The sequence below is a fragment of the Cololabis saira genome, chromosome 16 (assembly GCF_033807715.1).
Source record: "Cololabis saira isolate AMF1-May2022 chromosome 16, fColSai1.1, whole genome shotgun sequence".
Classification (NCBI taxonomy): domain Eukaryota; kingdom Metazoa; phylum Chordata; class Actinopteri; order Beloniformes; family Belonidae; genus Cololabis; species Cololabis saira.
This window is the reverse complement of record NC_084602.1, coordinates 14,819,182-14,842,118: the sequence shown is the minus strand read 5'-3', so window position 1 is coordinate 14,842,118 and position 22,937 is coordinate 14,819,182. Positions and strand designations below refer to the sequence as shown.

General features: G+C 39.8%; 3 protein-coding genes across 4 annotated transcripts in view; all 3 read right to left on the bottom strand.

The window, feature by feature from the left end:
- Positions 1-742: 742 nt before the first annotated feature.
- Positions 743-5,152, bottom strand: LOC133462609 (uncharacterized). Of its 2 annotated transcripts, XM_061743934.1 has the most exons (3): positions 4,898-5,152; positions 2,160-2,204; positions 743-1,503 (listed from the first exon to the last, which is right to left on the bottom strand). In XM_061743934.1, the coding sequence occupies exons 1-3, from the start codon at positions 5,094-5,096 to the stop codon at positions 890-892; spliced, it is 858 nt and encodes a 285-aa protein (XP_061599918.1). In that variant the 5' UTR covers positions 5,097-5,152; the 3' UTR covers positions 743-889. The 2 variants fall into 2 exon arrangements, with proteins under 2 accessions (XP_061599918.1, XP_061599919.1); XM_061743935.1 differs by lacking the exon at positions 2,160-2,204.
- Positions 5,153-10,735: 5,583 nt separating this feature from the next.
- Positions 10,736-20,112, bottom strand: LOC133462890 (endophilin-B1-like). Its single transcript, XM_061744389.1, has 10 exons — positions 19,803-20,112; positions 18,588-18,729; positions 17,007-17,135; positions 16,787-16,920; positions 15,819-15,911; positions 15,610-15,693; positions 15,511-15,534; positions 14,800-14,889; positions 14,620-14,720; positions 10,736-13,172 (listed from the first exon to the last, which is right to left on the bottom strand). Exons 1-10 carry the CDS (start codon positions 19,857-19,859, stop codon positions 12,584-12,586), a joined length of 1,443 nt encoding a protein of 480 aa, XP_061600373.1. The 5' UTR covers positions 19,860-20,112; the 3' UTR covers positions 10,736-12,583.
- An 899-nt stretch (positions 20,113-21,011) lies between these two features.
- The window catches only part of atr (ATR serine/threonine kinase), a 28,225-nt gene continuing 26,299 nt past the window's right edge, over positions 21,012-22,937 (bottom strand). Inside the window, exons 45-48 of the mRNA XM_061744388.1 lie at positions 22,621-22,774; positions 21,713-21,864; positions 21,492-21,597; positions 21,012-21,368 (exon numbers count right to left, since the gene is read on the bottom strand). Coding sequence (XP_061600372.1) covers positions 21,195-21,368; positions 21,492-21,597; positions 21,713-21,864; positions 22,621-22,774 — 586 coding nt within the window. The 3' untranslated portion in view covers positions 21,012-21,194. The remainder of the gene's footprint in view (positions 21,369-21,491; positions 21,598-21,712; positions 21,865-22,620; positions 22,775-22,937) is intronic.

Sequence of the window (22,937 nt, the reverse complement as noted above, 5' to 3'; positions counted from 1 at the left end):
CTCCCTCACAAACACCTACAACTTTAAATGGTGCTTTTGTGTTAACGTATAAACAATAGAAACCAGAGAAATGGGCTAAAAAACAACTAACACAGCCCATTGACCTCTATTATTGATTCATTTGGCTGAGAATACGTGTAAAGTACTTCAATGATAAAGTACAGTTACTTTTACTCATTTAACATCTTATTTTTCTTTGTCTTCATTCATTAAAATTCCGCAAAACACAAAAAACAGTGTGTTCTGAGACAAACAACCTCCACAAATCATCACATAGAAACTGTAAAATACATGGAAAGTAGCTCCAGCTACAAGACAAACCGCTCTTTGTGTGTTTTTAAGAGCAAGTCTGCATGCATATGTGTGCGTGAGGCTGGTGGAGGGCCAGGCGGCGGCAAAGTAATATCATTCTGGCGGGCTTTCACACATCCTAATAGCTCTGAGCATCGTAAGTCGCGGCGACTTTTCCTTTCAGACGACTCTTAAACCCACAAATGAGTAGGAGAGACCTACCCACGGTCGTGCACGAACCAGACCCCCTGACACACCTTCCTGCAGTTGTGGTTTCAGCAAACATCACAATGACATAAAAGCTGCGGCGGCGGTGGTGGTGTAAACTGGGGCACCTGCGGGGAAGGATGAAGCACGTACACGGACTCTGAGCAGATGACTGGTGTGTAGGAGGAGGGAGGAAACCTTTCCATGAGAGTAATTTGGTGGTTTAATTGATTTTTATTCCTTATAGTAAATCCACTTTTTTTGTTGTATAGTAAAGTAAAAAAAAAAAAAAAAAAAAGCAACATAAAAACAAGCTCTTATATAAAAAAGTAACAATACTTGAAAAGAGTGTGTGCAAAATCCCAGTAAATCCTGCTATAAGCTATGCAGTTCACGCATCTCCCCTGTCCTCCCTCAGCCCTGCCTGCTCTATCACTTTCCTGAGCTGCAGGTGAACCCTCTGAAGCCCTGTTGCTATAGTAACCAGCTCCCTTTTCACTGCAATCAGGTCCACTTGTGAAGGTGCTTCCTGCTCCTTCAGGGTAGATGGAAACAGTTTAATCACCGAGCTGAAAACCCTCCCCAAAGGTCCGGGTCTCGGTGTTGGCCGGTGGACCTCCGTGCTGTCTGGCCAAGTCGATGTTTCCCCAAAGAGCGTGACTCGAGCATCGTCCTCCCGTCTGCTGTGCAGGATCATCTGTAAGGTGGCGTTGATTCTCCTCTCCCTCTCTGCTCCTTCCTCCCGGAGCTCCTTCAGGCTGTGATGCAGCCTGAGACTGGCCTGCTCTGCTTGTGCCCTGCAGGCCGAGGCCAGGTCGGGTGCAGAGTGCTGACACGTCCCCTTGGCCAGTTTGTCTACCTGGGTCCGCAGAGCGTGCACACCTCCACAGCACGGCTCCAGGGATTCCAGCAGCATGTTCTGCCTCATATGGGAGTCCTCCAGAGCGATGAAAAGCTTATCCCAGCGGGACACATCTGCATGGCTCGGGATGGCTGGAGACTCCCCTGGACATAACAACCAGACGGCTGCATTAATTATGGGGTTAATTGGCGTTTATATGTGTCAAAATGAACATTTTAGAATTCTGCTACGGCCCATGTTAGCAGTTAAAGGAGCATGAGGCAGGATTTATGAAAAAAATTTGTATACATTTTAAGTTTTCTAGTAATAATGTCAGATGAAGCGTTCCAAACCCAAAAGAATGAGCCCTCTAGCATATCTCTCCGTTGCCTTGAACAGGCTGTGTGCTGCAAAATGTGCTGCAATTCCGGACCTGAATTTCCCGCGCTGTCCTGCGGATGTGACGTCAAATGACGCTGCATGCGCGTTCTCGTAGGTGCACGAGTAAACATTGGATACGCGTTTGAGTCATGGAGGCAGCTTCAACTTGAATTGGGACTGAAAATAGATGCTGACATGGCTCATTTCCTACTGACCAGGTAAGATAACATTGTAAGTCATATTTAGAGCTTGATTTGAAAATCACATGAGATTACACACGCGCTCCCGTTCCGGCTTCGCTGTTGGCTGCAGAAACCCTGACGGTCGTCGTGGCGCTAATGAGTTTCATTTCTTATTCTTGCCTCATGCTCCTTTAAATGTGTTGAAAACAGAGAAGTAATGACTTAACAGGGCTCTGTTACCAGACTACCAAACTTACCAGCATCTGAGCTCAAAAAGATGGTATCAGAGGCTCGATGCCCAGCTAAAACACAAATGACTCAGGTAAGACCCAATTCCAAAAACATTGGAAAATTCGTAAAATGTAAATAGAAACAGAATGCCATGATTTAAAAATGTCAAAAAAAGACGCATGAAATGTTTTACATGTTGAAAGTAAGCTATTTTACCATTTTATAAATAATATTAGGTAATTTTGATTTGATGGCAGTAACATGCAAGGATGGGATGTGGGTAACAGAAGGTTTTAAAATCAAGTTGTGTCAAGAAGAAAATGTGGAAAAACATCTTGCTGCTAATTAGGTTAGTCTGCAGCAAGTCAGTGACAAGATTGGTATGAAATAAAAAAAGAGAGGATGAGTGTCTCAGAAGAAAAGATGAGGAGAGGTTCAACATTGTGCCAAAAACACAGTCTAAACATTGTGAAACAGTTGAATTGTAAAGAATTTGAATATGAATAATAGAACATGTCACTAAAATCGTCCAATAGTCTGGATAAATACAATAGACAAGGCTGGAGGATTTACATAAATCACTGTTTAAGAAGCAGTTGGCTGTTTCACCCACAATTGCAGTTTAAAGCTGCTTGTGAAAAGAGGAAGCCCTATGTAAACATGACCCAGACACTACCAATTCAACAAGAACACGACAAAGGAGATGATTGTGGATTTTATGAGAGCCAGGATTACGTCCAATAGTTTTTCCAGCATGGGAGAAAAAGAGGAGGCAGTGGAATAGTATAAATACCTCAGTATTCACCTGGACAGCTGACTGGGCTGGAGGTACAAAACTGATGCTTTATGAGAAAGGACAGGTCCTTCAGAGTTCACAGCAAGCCGTTCTAAGTCCTCTACAAGTCTGTTGTGGTGAGTTCAATCACATCATCGTCGAGGGAGCCGGATCAGAGTCGTTGTACCCGGGAGCAAATGCCACGAAAGAACATAAGCCTGAGATCAGGCTGGGCGTGAATCAAAGACACTGAACAAACTGATAAAGAAGACCAGCTCTGTTCTGGGGACTGTTCAGGATCCTCTGGAGCTGGAGGACACTTCATAAACTGAAGACGACAATGGACGACCCTGAGCATCCTCTTCACAACACAGTGGTTCAGCAGCAGAGCGTCTTCAGTCAGAGACTTCTTCAGATCTGCTGCACCACTACAGGAGATCCTTCAGACCTACAGGAGATCCTTCAGACCTCTACAGGAGATCCTTCAGACCTCTACAGGAGATCCTTCAGACCCAGGGGCGCAGCTTGTGAACAGGCAAGGCAGGCAACTGCTTGGGGCCCCGAGTTGTTGGGGGGCCCATGAGGCCCCAAAAAAATTATATATTTTTTTAATTTTTAATTATTACTATAAACAAAGTTGTTTCCTGTCAGGGGTATTGAGGACTAAAAAAGTATTTTGAAGGCTGTTTTTACTCCACAGATCTCAAAATGTGGTAACCGCAATGACCACATCCTCCTCTTTACATACATAAGTTTACATAGGGCATTTATCAATGACATCTCAGTAGCCAGTAAGAAACCTCCCTCAAGGGCCCCCATGTCGTCATTCCCATGATCACGGATCATCCACCTGTACACAGTGTCAAAAAAAAAAAACTACACACAGTGTCGTGTGCACAGAATTTAACGTTCATTCTGGAAGTTTTAAATGGAGCCGATTCAGCTCAGCCGAAGGTAAAGAAAAACATTTGGAATAAAAAACAAAATTTCATAAAGTTTTCGTTGGTGTCAGTTTATTATAACATAACGGTGAGGAATGCTGGTTTGAGGGGCCCCCTAGAAATTTTTGCCTAGGGCCCCAACAGACCCTAGAATCGCCTCTGTTCAGACCTACAAGAGATCCTTCAGACCTACAGGAGATCCTTCAGACCTCTACAGGAGATCCTTCAGACCTACAGGAGATCTTTCAGACCTCTACAGGAGATCCTTCCGACCTACAGGAGATATTTCAGACCACTACAGGAGATCCTTGAGATCTTTTCTGCCATAAACCTCTACAATGAATCTCTGAAGAGACTTAAATCATGACTACTGCAACAATTAATTTCCCTTCAGGGATTAATAAAGCATTTAAATAGTTTAAACAGTTGTTAAATTTTCTATGTTATATCCATCTGTCCATTGTCAAACAGTTTATTTAAACACAAAGTGATGGATTTATACCAAGAATCCACATTAAAGGAGCTTGAGGCCGGATTGTGGCAGGATTTATGAAAAAGATCCGTATACATTTTAAGTTTTCTAGTAATAATGTCAGATGAAGCGTTCCAAACCCAAAAGAATGAGCCCTCTAGTGTATCTCTCCTTTGCCTTGAACAGGCTGTGTGCTGCAAAATGTGCTGCAATTCGGTCCCGCGCTGGGCTGCGGATGTGACGTCACATGACGCTGCATGTGCGTTCTCCCCGTTCTCCCGTGCCGGCTTCACTGTTGGCTGCAGTACCCCCAACGGCCGTCGTGGCGAAGGGTGGCGCTAGAGAGTCTCATTTCTTAAAAGGAGCCTCAAGCTCCTTTAAGTCACAACATTGTGTAACACCCTCATGTTCTGGCACACATCGAACAGTTTTTGTTACTTTTTAAGTTAAAAAATTCATGATTAAAAATTCTGTTGCTGTCATGGAAACTGGCTCCACGTTCTTCTCAATCATCCACCTGTTCAAACAAGCGTGGTTAAGCAGAGACCAAGGCAGAGGCAAACAAACAAGACTCACCCTCCTGCTGGTCCAGGGAGATCTCATTGCCATAGTCGTCTCCGTACTCTACTTCAAAGTCGGCCTCATTCACACACCCAGACGGACCCACAGAGACGAGCGTGCACATCACACACCACCAGATCCCAAGGACATTCATGCTGGAGCTGCGGCGTCCGTTGTTGTTTAGAAATGTTGGGGAATTAAACGCTTGTATCATGAAACATTCAATGAGTTTATCAGTTTCTCTGCTGCTGTTCTTTCTTATTCACTCTCTGTAGGGCTTCTCACTGAGCCAGCAGCCACTGGTGCTGACTTATAAACCCAGCAAGAGGGGAAGAGGGGGGAGGACACAGGAGAGGGTGGAGAGGGTGACTGGGTGAATAATGCTTCCATGAATGTCATTATTGTCAGAAGTCAAGCTGACAAGGAAATGTGGGGGTTATGGGGAATGGGCGGGGGTGCCCCTGTGTCTGTTAGGACGGGTGTGGGGCTGGTGTAGGATGCCGGGCTAAATTTAACTTAACGTTTGACGGAGTTAAGTTGAAGAAGGAAAGTACCACTTTTACAGAGCCAAAAATAGTTTTAGTATGTTCATTTAAGCTGCTTAAAGGGACTTTCTCTCAAAAACTTTATATCTGAAAGCAAAAGCAGTGCCTGCGACTGCGCAGCCCTAAATGCTCTGGTTTATCTTAACTTTGACTTAATGACTTGTTTGCACTGTTTCAGAAGATTTAAACTTTCACTATAAGTGTGAGTTATGACCTCAATTCAGTCAAAGTAATACCGGCTTAGCTTAAGTATTTTTTGTTTTCATTTTATTTGCAAGATATTGGCAGTACGTCCCATCACAATAGGACAATGGAAACTCCTGCTCCTGTTTTGAGAGAAAATAAAAAGACAAAAAAAAATCAAAAAGAGAAAAATACAACTTAAAACAACAGGATATCAATTAACTCACGATAAGTATTTGGTAAATGTATATGCAGCTTCTCAGAGAACGTTTCTGCCCTGTTCCATCCATCTCTCACGGCTCTCTTTCAGTTGTCAGTCTGTTTCCCTGTTAGTATTACTGGTAAGAAGAGAGTGGGTGTTTGTGTTGGCAGTTCCAAAGTTGATAATCATCTACCCATTCATCCATCCATCCATTCATCCATCCAGAGGCCAGACCCGGGGCCTCCTCCTCCCCCAGGGGGAGATCCTGACCAGGTGCCAAAACCATCTCAAACGCCTCCTCCCAATCAATGATCATCTTAATCCTTGAGTCCAAGTCCTTCTGTGACTGTTGTCTGATAAGTTCTGTTCTCATTATAATACTTATTTACTTTACAAAATTCCCTACATGTGTCTCGTACCCATCCCACTTATCACCAATTCCACTGGCACAGATAGTACCAAACGCATCACAGTGCGGTGAGGGCGGGTCTAACGCCGTGATTCAACAGAACAGTTCATGCTTGGTTTCTCTGATTAGTTTTATCTGATGGCATCCAGTGACAGCTTCTTTTCTGTTGCTACATACAGTATAAACTGGGTCTTAAATTAAGGGTTTTTAAGAGCTCCCAAAACTGATTATCAAATAAAACATCTGACTTCCCAGCAAGTTAAGAGAGACATGTTCTAGGTGAAAGAATTATATATTTTTGGATACTTTAAAACTTTCTTTTTTGTTTTATTTTTTTACATTTCTATGCAATTTTGTGAATTTGGGGTATTTTCTTTTGTTTCCAAATAGTCTTTTATCATTTAAGTGACTATTTCACTTCTATTATCACAAAAACAAATTTAAAAAACCTTCTCTGTGTGCATTAATTAATTTTGCTTTCTCTGGAATTTTTTTCTCTTCCACCTTTCGAGAATCTTCACTTCTAAATATCAATGTTTTGTGTGGAAGCACTTGTTCATATAACATTTATAAATTGATTTATAAAATAGTTTATACCTAAAACATGACTTTTTCTGCCTTTCAGGGAGAGACACCATGAACATTTTCTTCAACAAAAACCTCTGACATCAAAACTAATGTTTAAATTTTAGTTGTGGATATGTGGTTTAATCAAATGTATCTATATCATGCCTATGAAATGTTGTACAACTCGTGATGCAGCAACTAATGGTGGCGATTTGAACAACATATTACCTCAAAAAGCATTGTTCAGTGTTCTGAACTTTGCTTTTTTTTTAATTTAATCCATGTTATACACAGTCAAATTACATTAAACCAGTTTAAAGAAAATATTCACTTGACATGGTCCAGAAAAAACAGCATTTGTTGAACTGAAATTACATCGAAAAATTTAGATTTGTTATATGGAAACACAAACATCATAAAGTATACACAAAATTCTTGCTTTTTATTTTTCTCCAAGCAACTTACAGTGATTATTATTTTTATAACACTCATAGCATTGTTGAGTATGGATGTTTTCATGGGACCTTAGACTCCTCATGCAGGTTTTTCTGCCTTGAAAACTTCACAGCTGAGTCAGAGTCCTTCCCTGTGCACCAACTCACTGCTCTTAACATAGAAAATTGCAACACTGCAGCATTTGGATTCTATTTTAAGCTTCAATGACAACGTTTTCACCTCTCTAAATTCAATTTTGTTGCTAAGCAATGCTAACATTTCCTCTCTGGTACTAATTGAATTTAGTTTCCTGGTGACAATGCTGATTAACCATGATGTAAAATGTGAAGTTATTGCTTTCTTTGTGAGGCCAACCAACCTTGTTCTTATAGACGAAGCGCGCCGGTCAACAGGTTCTGGTTTTCGAGAAGAAAAGCCTTGACCTTTCTCCCTGCAGACCTCCAGAATGTTCATCAAACTGCATGTCAGCACAGCATAAGTGCGATCGTATCTGTCCTGTAGCCTATAACTGGAGTTGTGGGAGTAACCGGGGTGAAGTTGGCACATTTATCACAGGAAAAGGGGAAAACCTGCAGGAAGAGACGGAGAACGGTGGATAGGTAGAGGCCACGAGGTGGGTTGTTGGTGCACAAAAGTGCAGAAGGTAAGGGAAAATGTGTACAGTTTCCCTTCCTCATTTCAACAAACTGATGATATGTAACTTGAACTTCATATTCAGCATAAGCAATAAACCAGTATGATGGAAGAAGATGCAGGTGAGGCAATTTTTACACCAGCTGTTTTTTTTACTTTATTTTGTACTTATTGATGTCTATCTGAGTTATATCTCCTTATTTGATCCTTCATAGGTGCTCTTTCTATCAAGCCATCACATTTACAGGCAGGTGGTAGACTCTGTTTACCACCCCCACCTGCACACTGCTCCCACAGTCGAGCGCCCACAGTTGCCAAACACTCCCAGCTGGTAGTGAGGGGGAAGATGGAAAACATGATGGATAAGGATAAAAGAGAGGATGACAGACATTGCATTTAAGGACAGTTCTTGGTGATTTTTGAAATCGTGGGGAATGAGACGAGAACAGAATCAGTCGATTGGCTCATGGAGACAAAACCCAGGACACAGGGGAAAGTGGGGCGATGGGTGTTGTCTGAGGAAATCCCATTAGCTGAAACCGACAGACCAAACAGCAACGGGGCCTTGTTTTTTCAACAAACCACATGTTAACATGACAAAGACGGGCCAGTTTATGAGACTGTTGTGGTATTTATCCTCAGCATGCACGATGGCGAGGGAGTGGGATGTTTGAGAATGAGGATCATTTTAAAACGTAGCAAACTGTAGTGAAAGAAGAACTTCAGTAATGGTTAATGGTACGGGCACTGTTGAACAGGGTAATATATATTTTCATTGAGCTGACTGACTATGTCTGGATATTTTATGAAGTTTAACTCCTCCCAGGATTAAGTCCCAGCAGTGGGCTGTTTTAGTAATCATCTCGGTATTCACTTTAGTCAGTTTAAGTTCAACCTGGATTCATGTGCTTTATGGAATACCTCAACTTACCTCTCAACTAACCTACCTCAACAACTGTGCCAGGCTTTAATTCTTTCTCTGAGCTGCTGAAGTTTACACTACTTATAATGCAGATAATGGACTTTCTTAAATATTCTCAAAATGTCTCTTATTGTCACTGTAACAAGGATAAATAATAATTTTCTTTGTGAACACAGAAAGTTAAGTGACAACAATGCGACCAGTCAATGTCAACTTTTTACCTCTGTTGTAGAAGATGATATAAAAAAAAAGACATAATTGAAAGGCATGCTTTTCAAAGTAAAGTTATTGTTCTACCTGCGATGGCTGTTTAGAAATCCAAGACATTTCTTTGGGCCATAATTACACTTGTGAATGGCAGTTGAGGATATTAGACCATAATCATATCACTGTCAGCATAAATTTTATTTCAAATCATCTACAATTTTCATTGTACTGGTCAAAAATTCATCTATGGGCTCAATATATATAGTAGAAGTAAACTACAAATAAAGATTCAGTGTGGATTTGTGCACCGGTTCCTTGGTGGCTCAACCCACTGGATTGATTTGGTAATGTGAGGCAATATGAGCCATATACGGTATTACATCGACATAAATTCCTCTGTATATTTTATTGAATTTATTTCTTCCTTTTTTTAGTCAACTTGCATCCCTCATAGGCCAGATAGATTTGGTTCACAGAGGCTTTCTAACACTGAAATCATATGACACCCATGCCATTTCATCATTTCAAGCCCACTTTTGATCCAGACATCGCCCTGTGGACATCATGCTGCTGGAAATAAGTTTAAGATGCATTAATAGCTACATAGATATGCAGATATAACTAAATAAAAATAATAAAACTGGCAAATTCCTCATATGCACAATGATTACGTCATATGACAGAAGCATAATTCTGCAAATAATAGATAATTTATATTTTGTTGTGCTTTCCAAATGAAGCATCTATACAGAATCAACAATTTCACTTTTCATTACTGAAACTATCACAATGAATTAGTCCCATTTTTAATATTAACAACCCGTCATTTCTCTAGATATCTATATCGTGCCTATGCATATATTAAATAAACTACACTCATCAACATTTAGTTCTTTCAAGGTCAATCTTTGACACTTATCCTATTAGACTACTGCACACCTGTATCCCCCTCTACTCGGGATGATTTGTGATAACTGTTCACTGAATCAAAGGTGGAATATATCCCACCATTAAAGTCAACTCAATCGAACAAAGTTCCTGAGTGTGCTTCATTAAGAACCTGATTACTCAGTACCAAATTAGACTTTATGAAAACAAAGCAAATCTAAGCATTTCTATTGTATCTCCTATGTATGTGCTTTAGTAAATGTAGGTAAAAGATTGCACTAGATTAAGTGGGTTAGAAATGAAATTCTTAACTTACAAATCAGTTTTTAAAAGTAATGTCAATATTTAAAGTATAGTAAACCTAATAGTGTCCGATTTACCTGTCAAGATTAGGTTAGCTTCACGCAAAAAAATTATGTTGATCCAACTGATAATTATATATGTATATAACACGTTAAAGAAACGCGTTCATTTAACATAATAAAAATGAGTCAGTTTAGCATAAAATCTAATATATAGAACATAAAATAAATATTTTTGATTTATGTAAGAAAGTCATGTTGGTTTAATAAATAATAATTTAATTTACAGAACATAAATATATCAACTTCGGTAAACATAACTTTAATGTGTGCAACCGATGTACATGTTTTTTTATGTAAATCCAAAATACTTTTTTTTTCAGTGTACTATTTATCTGGCTGTCTGGTAGAAAAGGACTGAGTGAAATATGATTTCCTCTATCAGCTTCCTTCCTGGATGATGCTGCGTGAGACAGCCTGATGTCTGTTGATTGACAGGGTTCATACTGAAACTGTTAAAGAAAAAGAGAAGCTGGAAATGTGGGACTTGTTGTTTCAGTATTGAGGAAGAACTCAGATGAGAGACCGCGGACAGATTGATGAGAATCTATTCTTGTTTTATGACTCATGGGAGAAAAAGAAGCGGTATTTAATCTGTCTGTAAGTGCTTGGCTGCACATCCGCTCAGCTTAAAAAAAAAAAACAAACAGCCCATCTAGTGGTGTGGTGTAAGTGTTTACAGGGTTTCTGAGCCAAGGGCCTCCTGACTGATGGCAGATCAATACCGCACAGATTGCATCTCATCGATGTAATCTGTTTGGACGGCGGTCAACAGGGAAGAGATGAAGTGGGATCAAAATACAGGAGAAAAGCATACTTTATTCAGGGGTTTTTAAGAGTTATTTGTAGGCGTTTTTCATGTGGTTACCCACAAGTTTTGAAAGGTGGATGCTCTTTTTGGAGATGTTTTTCAACAACAAAAAAAAGCCCTTTTGGCTCGATCTGTGACGCTTGATCAAAACCTGAAAATATCTGTGCATTTGTAAATCTGAGGTCTGGCCTGCGTGGGAAAGATGATTTAAAAGAGGAAACAACATAAATGCCCTCTCTGGGGAACAAAGATTGATTTTATTTGAGGCATGACGTCACCGTTTGCATATTAAGAGAAAACTCCAACCTGGCACGGAGAAACTTGTGACTCAAACATGAGTCTCGTTTATTTTATATAATACATACGGGGTGGGGGGGCATGTTACTGGTGGGTGGATGATTACATCAGTTCGGCCACATTAGTGTGTTTGTTTCCAGGGTCCCACATCACAGCAGAGCAGGGCTGCCCTCCTGATGATGGACACCAACAAGTGGTTTTAGTGTATACATGAGGAAACCGCTCCGGTTCCCCAACACAACACTTGAGGGACTGTTTCATATGGAAAATGACCTCACTTTGTAAAAACATGAGTCATCATCTCACACATTTGTTTTAAAGGTGTCACAGGTCTGTGTACACTTGTAAAATCAACAGTTAAACACACACACGTGGAGTCTTGTTCACTTGGCACACAGTTTAATCTTTTCAGTCATTAAGTTATATGTAAAAATCAAGATTAAGTTTGACTGACAAAGACTGAGGTCAACTTTACACTTTAAATATGTAACAGTCGGATTCCCCTGCCTGAAACTGGGAACTAAAACATCTGTTACTGCAAGCCAAGACTCATACTCATACATCATATGTAAATATTACTACATTTTAACATTTCTGTGGCACTAAATCACATTTAGAAAAATAAGTACTTTTACAACAAGTTCACATGATAAGGTTAAGGGTAGGGCTGGGCGATTTTGGACAAAAATAAAATCCCGATTTTTTTCTCTGAAAACCCGATTTTCGATTTCAATTTCGATTTTTTTGGTAAAACTACAAAAGACAATGGAATAAATTGTTTCAAATATTTTATCTTATATATATATTTTAATATTTTTTTATATATTTTTAAAGAAAAGTAGATAACAAATTTCCCTATTGGGAATTAAGTGCAATTGAAAGATACTGTAAATCCTCCTTGAGTTTAGTAAAGTGACAACATTTACAATTTTCTTGACCAAACAAAGATGACTAGACGAGCTCTGTCTGTAATGCAGCCAGCTGCAAAAAAGGAAAATCGATTTTCCGATTTTCCTTTTTTTAACATCGTCTTGATTAATAAATCCGATTTAGATTTAAAATCGATTAATCGCACAGCCCTAGTTAAGGGATTAAATTAATAATTCTGTCATAAGGGATGCTACTATATTAATGTGAGGGACAACTTCAGCTGAAGCTGCAGATGAAGTCAGTACCAGCTGACCTGTTTTCTCCTGGTGCCACGTCCCTGTTTAGAAGCTCATTTTTGCTCCTGAACATCCTCTTCATTAGTTTCACCGGTTGTTTGTGAATCAGGAGCCGCACCATTGGGGGTCCCGGTCTCAGCAGACCCACTTGAAGTTGCACTGGATTGAGAATGTGGTGAAGCTGCTGTTGCCGTGTTGGCCGAGGCGGCTGCAGCGACGGTGGAGGTAGAATCTGCTGCAGAAGCTGCCGGTCTGTCAGTCGGGATGCTGCAGGTCCTGCTGGGATCTTGCAGCTCATCTGCTTGGTTCGATGTGAAGACGAGGTCTGCAGATGACTGGCTGTTCACTGCTGAACCGTGCTGGTTTACCAGGCAAGGACTGGAAAAGGTGTTGTTGTTATTGTTGTTGTTCGTGGGGTCGGATGGCAGTGCAGTTAGAGAGGAATCTTTTGCAGTTTTGGGTAGTGAATTTACAGTCCACGAGTCCTGGTCGAAGTCTGGGAGCCGGTGGATGTCGTTGGGCGCTGGCGAGATCTGGTCTAACCTAATAGGCTCATTAGCTACATGGCTGCTTGATGACGGTTGATTAGCTGCATTAGTAAGAGCTGATTGCCAGTTGTTGGAGCAGAAGACAGAGGGGATGCTGAATGGAGAAACAAAAATCACCAAATAGAAAACATAATTATCCAAACCATAAAAGCTCCTGTACATTTCCATATTCTACTGCAATATTCTGCTTCAAAACGTTTATACAGATTAATAAGACAGACAGAGGGAAAGCAGTTACGTCAACAGTCCATCTAGACCCTCTGAGTGGCAAAACATCCCATTTAACTGCTGCTCTCAGTCTAAGGCCACGTTTACACATAGCCGGGTATTTACAAAAACGGATATTTCCCCCTCTACGTTTTGAAAAATATCCTCGTTTACACGAACCCGGATAAATCCGCTGTTAAGGTGCTATGAGCATCCAAACCTGCAGGGGGCAGTGTAACGAGAAGCGTAAAGTCATGCTAGCCAATCAGAACCCTGGAAAAAAACGTCAACAAATGACACGTGTGAAGCCTGAATAATATGGTTCCGCGTTAAATCGACGGCGTAGCCTACGTACGGTGCGCGTCGCTGCGTACCCTACGCCGTAGGCTCTGCGTTGGTGTAACGCAGAACCATAAATCAGCCTGGACTGCCAGTTACTTCCAAGACGGAACGAGAGTCTTTCGTTTGGAGTGACAGAGAAGTGGAGTTACTTTTAAGTGTGACTTTAGAATATAAAACAGGTAAAATACAAGAAAATATTGACGGTGGCCAAACAAATTGTAAACACAGGTCGCACACATGATGCTGGTGACGTTTCTGTTGCATAATGTGACATTCTGAAGCCTAAATCTCCGTTTCCCTCCGTTTACAAGCAAACGTGAAAACTGAGTTTTTGAAAATCTCCACTTTGGCCGGAGTTTTCAGAAATGATCGTTTTTGGTGACTTTGAGCTTCGTTTTCGTGTAAACGAATGGCCAAAACGCATGAAAACGCGCAAACTTCTTCACACTGACCAGGAGTGAATGCTCACAAAAACATTGCAGTGACTGCAAATGGGAGATGCTAATTCGCTTATCTTGTGCATGCTTTAAAGAAATTAAAGTAACCTTTTTTTTGCCCAGCTTTTCCCATTGTAGCCGTCACATGTGTTCAAGATATTGATTTGGTAAATGCTTTACGTCGGATGCACTTCCTGACACAACTGTCCCCACTTATCCAGGCTTGGGACAAGCACTATGAGTAGCAGTGTCCTGGCCAGGGACATATTGGTACATGACCGAGCTGCCCTGTGAGAGCAAACAATTCTTATCTACTACACTATACTGTACTACACACTGGACAAATGTTCACGCTTCCAGACCTGAGTTCCAGTTGCTCCAGTCCATTTGGCTCAAAATGACAAACTTGGTGAATCTGCTGGTAATCACCTCTGCATCAGCTCTTCCCTATTTTAAATAGTCTTCTGTGCCTTTGTGCCATTCATGTGTTCAAGTGTATTTAAGGCATATACTGTGAATAGTATAAATGCATTAAATCCCTTTTTTGAAACTAACCTGGCGAGCTGTCTCCGAAGTTCCTGAGCATGTTGGTTACACTGAGCAAAATAAGAGGCCTGACCGTCCACAAAATCAATCAGGCTTCGCATGTGGCTGATCTAAAAAAGGAAAAAAACTCTGAATATATCAAGTTTTCCATTTTTGACAGCGTGTGCGTGCTCATTTGTGTGCACATACATGAGTGTTGCTCATTCCGTCCAGTTGCAGACGCGTCATTTCTAACTGGCGGTCGAAAAGACTCTGACAGATCCTCAGCTCCATCTCTGCCTACATACACACATGCACATACACTTTATTAGTTCATACTTTATGCATAAAAAAAAAAGATTTTATATCTAGAAATCAATCCTCAGCAGAAAGAAAATCCCATTTGAAATGCCAGATGAGCTCAACTGTAAATGAAGAATACAGAATTTGGTAACATTTTTATGTATTCAGCTATTCTAACAGCCACAGTTTACTTCGGGCAAAATACAACATCAAAATTTGTTTGGCTTTTTGACAGAAAGAAATTCTGAAATTCTTCTATTTTTCTCCTCATCGCCGTTCCTCTTCATGCATGATTGTGGAACTACACTTTAAATGTTAAAACTTGTGACAGTTCATCAAAATAGATTAAACTGATATAAATGATTATTTTTGTTTCCGCTAGTTGGAAAACTGTGAAGAACTGCAACACTGTTGCCATGATACCTAAATATTTGTATTGTTATGCAGCCAGTTTTTTTTTGAATTTTTAAATTTTTAATTTTTTTTCAAGCCAACCTGGGCAGATCATGAGCTATTATTGGGCGAGAAAACAACAAACTATTCAAGAAGAACTGTCTGACATGCAGTGTGATGTATATTTGGGAAGGTGTTTTCCCTCAAAGATAAACATGTTCTTACCTGAGAGATTTCCTGAGCCCATGCCTGTTGGAAGGAAAGAGAAAAATGACTTATCCAGAACCCAGAGTGGTGTCAACTCTCATGTAAACAACCACTGACCTTAAGCCACTTAACACGCAGGAAGCTGAACATGTAGGACACATGAGCCACGTAGTCGTCTTGCATCGGGTTTGCATTCAGGTTCTGACAAAACAACAGGAAAAAAGAAAAAAAAGTGGTGTAAAAACAGTACATTTACTGTGTGAGATAAGATTTTGGCACAACTTTGCTTTGTTCGTCAAACCAATAGCACAAGTATTGACGCTCACTCTGGACTCTCTGTCGGCCTCGTGGGCTTTCCTCAGTCTGCTCTTAGCGATGTCCAAGTCCAAACGCTTGTTCACCAACATCTTACGCTCATTCTACAAACAGATATGTTTACATCAGCAGCAGTTCATTAAAGTGTGCCCATCTGAGAGCCAGGAGGAGGGATTAAGATGGCGGTTGTACCCGTGACACAGATGCAGAGGTGGGTAGTAACGAGTTACATTTACTCCGTTACATTTACTTGAGTAAGTTTTGGGAAATGTTGTACTTTTAGGAGTAGTTTTGAATCACTATACTTTTTACTTTCACTTGTGTAGATTTGTGAAGAAGAAACTGTTACTCTTACTCCGCTACATTAGGCTACGTTGAGCTTGTTACTTTTCTTTTATCCCTTTTATCCGCGTACGCGTCAATCTCATGACATCACTGGGTGATTCTTTGGGAAAATGTTTTTGTTTTTGCATGTTTTGTCACATTTACACAGACTCAAACACACACAGAGTTTCTATGAGTTCATGGGCTTGTTCTAGTTCTGCCTGGTTAAAAAAGAAAAGTACAAAGGCTTGAAATTTAGTGCTACTTGTGCTTAATTTATTTTTTTTATTCTGTTATTATTTTATTTATTTTATTATTTATTAAAGTACTTGAATTTACTTTAAGATTATTTTAATTTAAGCTATTTTTTAGTAATTTTAATTTATTTTATTAATTTAATTTGCCTGAAGATGATTATTTTGTACTTTTGTCTGTTTGAATGGTTGTGTTACAAAAAATAAATGAGACGTTACTCAACAGTTACTCAGTACTTGAGTAGTTTTTTCACCAAATACTTTTTTACTTTTACTCAAGTAATTATTTGGATGACTACTTTTTACTTCTACTTGCGTCATATTATTCTGAAGTAACAGTACTTTTACTTGAGTACAATTTTTGGCTCCTCTACCCAGCTCTGCACAGATGTGTGCTCTACCTGTATGGCTCTGTACTCCCCCTCAGAGAAACTCCTCAGAGGAGAGAGAAAGTGAATGTTGGTACTTTGCACAAACTTCCTCTCTGCCTCTCCGAGCTGCTTCTGGGCCTCGCCACACCTTATCAGTGCTGTACCTGAACACACACGACAGTGGTGACAGTATTTGATCGTATCCACATAAAAGGCTAACAAATAGGAAGTTGTAGGAGTGAAGACCCACCATAGGGTACGTTAGATCCCATCTCCAGTCCAGCCAGGGTCATCTCCTCTCCCAGTAACTCAAGTGCACGTGGCCGAGGCGGGACACTCCACTCTAGATGCTCGTACAGACGGTCCTCCAAACGAGCTCCTGTTATTCAGGGGTCAGATAGAAAGGTCAACCTTAACCTAAATGTTTATTCTATTAGCTCAACATTAAAAAGTGACATTTATTGTCTATTTCCTGATGGACCATAAGCCTTTTAAGGTATGCTAAAAGTGAACAAAAAATGATTCTGCAAGAAGACTAAAAGATGCAAGACATGACAGAGAAAGAAATCTTTGGTGTTTTTGCACAGCTAAAAGCTCCACTCATTTAAGAACTAGCAGACCAAATCCACTTTTAATTCTATTGATCCGAGCTACTAGGTTTGAAACAGGCAAAAGAACATGTCATTTAAACATTTAATCACACACACAAACTCAGATATATAGTATAAGACAGCCAATGAAATCCAAACAAAGGGCCCTAGAGGCACAGATTAGTCAGTCAAGGCATCAACGTAGACCATTATTGTGTAGTAGTAGGTAACAGGAAAAGGATTTCTATTTTTGGCCCACACACGTGGAGGAGTCATTTTCAATCATCAACAATGTGTCACCTTTATTGTAATATTTTAAGTGATGCTCTATTCGCTACAGACATAGTCCATTCTGTTTCTGCTTTCAAAAACATATGGAAGGCCAAGGACGAGGAATGCAGGTACAAATGAACATCTGGCACACTGTATTCTTTCTTCATTGCAAGAATATGTTGAGCTTTATTTGAGAAAACACTTCAGACTGGTGCAGTTCGTGTTTATTTCCATTTCACGTGGAACAGATGGTCATTTGTTGACAAATCAACAGGGTGCAGTGTTTCTAGCTCTGATTCACAACTTTTATGATGAAAACAACAGAAATGTACCTATTGTACCTTACTGTTTGATGGAAACTGAGAACCAACAGTAACTTACAGGTTGAAGACTTTAGACAACTAAGAAAAATTGTAGCTCCTGAACTGCCCTCTGGGAGCCGGCTCTAAAAGCGATCCCCATGTTAAAATATATTAAGTCTAAATCAGGATGTTTGGACTGCTTTGATGAGAATAAATGTGAAGTAATAGAAACTGGAACCATAAATGCAGCATAAACCAAGCTAGAAATGGCTTAATGTCATCAACATGAGGTGGGCGCGTCCCAGCTGTCTTCCCAGGACTGCAATCGCACCCATTTGCACGTGTACACAGTACATGTACACAGTACATGGAGAAAGAGGCTTCAAAGCACTCTTTAGAAACCCTGCGGGTGACAGGCTAGATATATATGAGATCATTTCAAACCTTTTCTCCACTTTCCCTCCGTCTTCCTATAAATATTATAGGTATAAATATTATAGGGAATATACGGGGAAAGCTGTTGCTTAGTGAGGGAATCATGGCCATGTTGGCAGCTATAATAACCATTTACTGATCAGTTACCCATTGGTAAGGTTAATTGAATATGTGTTTATTATCTTTACCTCTAATATGACATCACTGATGAATCCATTCATACATGCCTACCTGGACTGGGCTGCAGCAGAGCCTCGGTTTGGGAGATGATCTGGTCCGTCCAGGTCTTGGTGGCGTCTGCCCGGGTGAGCAGCTGCTCCAGTCCGGGGTCAAACTCCGTCCTCTCAGCCTGGCCCAGGTTTTCTCCCGTGTACTGGGACGAAAGAACACTATATTTAATCAGAGCTTCACATTTAATAGAGACAAAAGACGACATCAAGTTACAATGATATGTATCTAGGTGTGTGTGTGTGTGTAAATAATATAATGAAAGTAGATAAATAAATTAAGAAAATATTAAATTAGAAAAATAAATAAATGAATAAACAAATAAATAATTATCATATAGAGTGATATAATATAGCACGATATAATATAAATATATGTAATACTATAATATATAACATATAAAGATCATTATGTGCTCAATTGCGAACTGGGATTCTCCCTCTGGCCATAGAAACAGGTAGGTATAACTCTGTTCCTGAAGAGGAAAGATTATGTAGTGTTTGTGATTTAAATGTTGTTGAGGATGAACTCCATTTTTTGTTTTATTGTGCATTATTTGATGAAGCCAGGCAGCTTTTATTTCAGAAAATGCAAGATTGTAAACCTGAGTTGTTTTGGACTGAGGATGATGCTAAGTTGGAATGTTTTTTCAGAGAGGAGGTTTTCTCTATAGCTACCTTTATAAAGAGAGCCTGGAAACACAGAAAGGACAAATTATATGGAAACTGAGAAAGGATCTGTAATTTGATCTGTAATGTATAAGTGGAATTTATAATTTTGTGTTTGTACGTAGCTGATGTTTGTTTGCTGTGTATCTGTGTCTTATAAACCCTTATACAGTAGGCTGGGCACCTTAGAGGTGTATGACACAAACATAACAATTAATTAATTAATTAATTAATTAATTCATTCATTCATTAATTCATTAATATAATAATATCCTAATATAACATAATAATTTTTTATAATATTATAACATATAACAAAATGATATCACCATACTATAATATATAACAATATAATAATACTATAGTTTAACATCCCATGAGATTTCATAACATAATATAATATGAAACAATATATCATGATAATGCCAAGAATAATTATTAGAATTAGAATTGGTAATCTATATATTGCAATAAGGGGCGAGCAGGGTTTCCCCCACTAGACTCCAAGCTGCCTAAGTCTTATTAATCATGTTTATTTAGATTGTTTTACCTGCACAGCGCGGTTGATGAACTGACCGGCATCCACTGCCAACTGCGTCAGATCCATGACGGAGTCCTGAAGGTCGCTCACCGCCGGACCAGCGGGACCAGCGGGACCAGCGGGGCCGAGCTGCTTTAACCACGACCGGCCGAGTCCCCCACATCAACCCCGGCAGCAGCCGACTGACCTCGGCATGGACTCAACCTGCTGACCGTCACCAAGGACGACCGTAGAGCCTGAATTATGGTTCCGCGTTAAATCGACGCAGGGCCTACGCCGTAGGGTACGGCGCACGGCGCGCGTCAACGCGTAACCTACGCCGTAAGGTCTGTGTCAACGCGGAACCATAAATCAGCCTTAATGCTGTTGGGCTTTAATCTGCTCACCACACTGTAGTGTTTTTTAGATTATTATTATTTTTTAATTTTGGTTTGGGTGACAACTGGTAAAATGTGCCACGGTGGAATAGGGACTTTCAAAAGTGTCGAATGGTTTATATTCATATTAAAGAGCGTAGAAAATGTGCCGACATAAAAGATTTAACTATAACTTCCCGTTCGCGGTTTTCAAAATAAAAGCCCAATCTATATCATTCTACCCCTCTCAAAAATCAACGCACGTAAATGCGTTAGGATAAAGAGGAGGTGGTTACGTTTAGAAGAATAGCAGCGTCCTGATATGGTGAAAAGCAGAAGTCACTCATCTCTCCAAAAATAAAATAATAAAAGCATCTCCAATAAGTATCCAGGCGAATCAGTGTTTCTCTCAACTCATTTTGATCTGAAACTACCAATAAAGGCTTTTATTCCAAAGCAAGTTGCCAAAACAACCATGTTTTGACAAAAAGTAGAAAAATGAAAAATGATTAAAAAAAATACAGTGATGGTCTGAATGTCTGAACTCATGACTCCAAAATAAAAATATTGCAAATATCTTACATTATGCCGGCTGAAAACTAGTCACCTCACCTAGCCTACTTCGAGCTGCTTAAATAAACAAAAACAAATAAGCAAAAAAAAAAAGTTAGCTGATTGGATCTCCATAGTGAAAGGAAAAGAAACAGAAAGAAAGAGAGAAAGAGGATTAAATCAATCAGCTGACAGCAGGGAGTACTGTACTTCTGCTTCTGTGGATCTAAGTAGGGTTAAGAGATTAAATGACGCACTTAGAAAACACTTAACCAGGAATCAGATTAACGAAACAAATCTTTTATTACAATATCATGTACAGAAAAACTACTGTACACGCATCAACAGTTTCCAGAGAACAGGCAACTTCAAGAAAATAACGGGAACTTCAGAACAAATATTATCAACATTTTTACACCAGATGGTGAAAAGTGCATGAAGAGTTGGGGTCCAGTTGGCATTTGAATAACTGGGTTCACGTGTAGGTTTGCTTCTACAGATATGGGCCCCAGCCCAAATACATCTGGCAGAGGAGCTTGTCATCTGTGGCCTCTTGGATGAGGTAGTGTACGTGTCCCTCAATGGACAGAGGAAGACCCAGCACCTTATTTCGGCTCTTTATCACTCCCTGCAGACGCTGCTCAATTTCACACACGTGCGTTTTAGCCTGGCAGAGATGAATTAAGTCAAAGCAATAAAGATAAGTGAGTAAATGACAGCAATAACAAAGACACACACAAGTGACTTTTGGGTCATACTTGGACAGATATTATTCCAAAAAAGTACACACCTTTTCATTGACTATCTCTCCTGTCTCGTGGGCCTGGGTTTTTGACATTCCTTTGGCTTGTTTACTCCATTCAACCAGAGGGTCGTGAAGGAAGGTCTTAAGCACACTTAAAAGTCAAATGAAAAACAGAAACTGTTTGTTTGATGACATGCTTTGGTGTAATTATGTTTATGAAGACATGTCTTTTTGATTTTCATAATTGTGATTGTTTTTGACTGTACCTCATAAGTGGCTCTCTTTGGTCTCTCATTAGTCTCAGTGTGACCTCGCAGGCCTGTCTAAACAGACCCTCGGTACCCATGGGCCCCATGGCGTGGACCATGTTTTGGGTCAGTCGGAAAGGAACCACCTCAGGCACGTCAAATGTCTCCCCCTAGTGGAGAGAAAGAGAATTGCAAAAGAAATAAAAGGGAAACAGGTTAGACCAGGGGTCAGCAACCCACGGCTCCTGGAGCTTTTTCAAAAATGTTTGACCTTTTTTTTCCTTTTTCCCTTCTTTTTTCCTTTTTTCCCTCTTTTTTTCCTTTTTTCGTTTTTTTCTTGTTTTTTTCTTTTTTCTCTTTCTTTTTTCTTCTTTTTTTCTTCATTTTTCCTTTCCTTTTTAATCTCGACATTTCAACTTTTTTCTCGAAATTTAGACTTTTTTCTCGACATTTCGACTTTTTCTCGAGATTGTACTTCAACATTAATCTCGACATTCTGACTTTTTTCCTCAAAATTTTGACTTTTTTCTCGACATTTTGCCTTTTTTCTCTACATTTTGACTGTTTTCTCGACATTTCGACTTTTTTATCGACATTTCGACTTTTTGCATAATTTGCATAAAGTGCATAATGAAAAAAAAAATCTTCCCCCAGTTCTAACTAATATAGATAGATACATGCAGCATGTGTTGCCTTCATTCTAAGGCTTATACAAGACTTTTCACTTTTTGCGGCTCCAGACATATTTATTTTTTGTGTTTTTGGTCCAATATGGCTCTCAACATTTTGGGTTACCGACCCCTGGGTTAGACACAAAAGTGACGCCTGACAACCAAACCTAAAAATTATTTCTATGGTTTCTTTGCAAACAACAAGGAATACTCTCCCTTAAATTGTACATTTGTTAATCTGAGGCAAAGTCTAACCTTGTTGAAGAGGCAGTTAAAGTCAACATGAACACATTCCCCAGTGAAAGAGTCAAACAGGATGTTTTCTCCATGGCGATCTCCCAGACCCAGGATGTAACCGACCATGGACATCACAGCAGTGGAGCGGCAGTATGCTGAGCGACTGCTGTACCTGTGATCAAACGCACACAAATAAATAAACAACTAGAAAAAAAAATAGAAATTAAACATCTTCTCTCAAGCATGTTTACTAATGTTCACGTTAAGGTTTGCTCTCTCTGATCCAGCTTGTAAAAGTAAAACCAAGATTGTGTACTTATTGCAGAGCTGCACCA

Excerpts from the sequence above, each read along its gene's own strand:
- LOC133462609 (XM_061743934.1), bottom strand. The coding sequence starts at position 5,096 with ATGATACAAGCGTTTAATTCCCCAACATTTCTAAACAACAACGGACGC. Across the intron at positions 2,205-4,897 it reads CTCCCTGGACCAGCAGGAGG|CTGGGCATCGAGCCTCTGAT; the intron begins GTGAGTCTTGTT and ends TTTGTGTTTTAG. Across the intron at positions 1,504-2,159 it reads CTTTTTGAGCTCAGATGCTG|GGGAGTCTCCAGCCATCCCG; the intron begins GTAAGTTTGGTA and ends TGTTATGTCCAG.
- LOC133462890 (XM_061744389.1), bottom strand. The coding sequence starts at position 19,859 with ATGGATCTGACGCAGTTGGCAGTGGATGCCGGTCAGTTCATCAACCGC. Across the intron at positions 16,921-17,006 it reads GGGATCTAACGTACCCTATG|GTACAGCACTGATAAGGTGT; the intron begins GTGGGTCTTCAC and ends GTGTGTGTTCAG. Across the intron at positions 14,890-15,510 it reads GGGCTCAGGAAATCTCTCAG|GCAGAGATGGAGCTGAGGAT; the intron begins GTAAGAACATGT and ends GTGTGTATGTAG.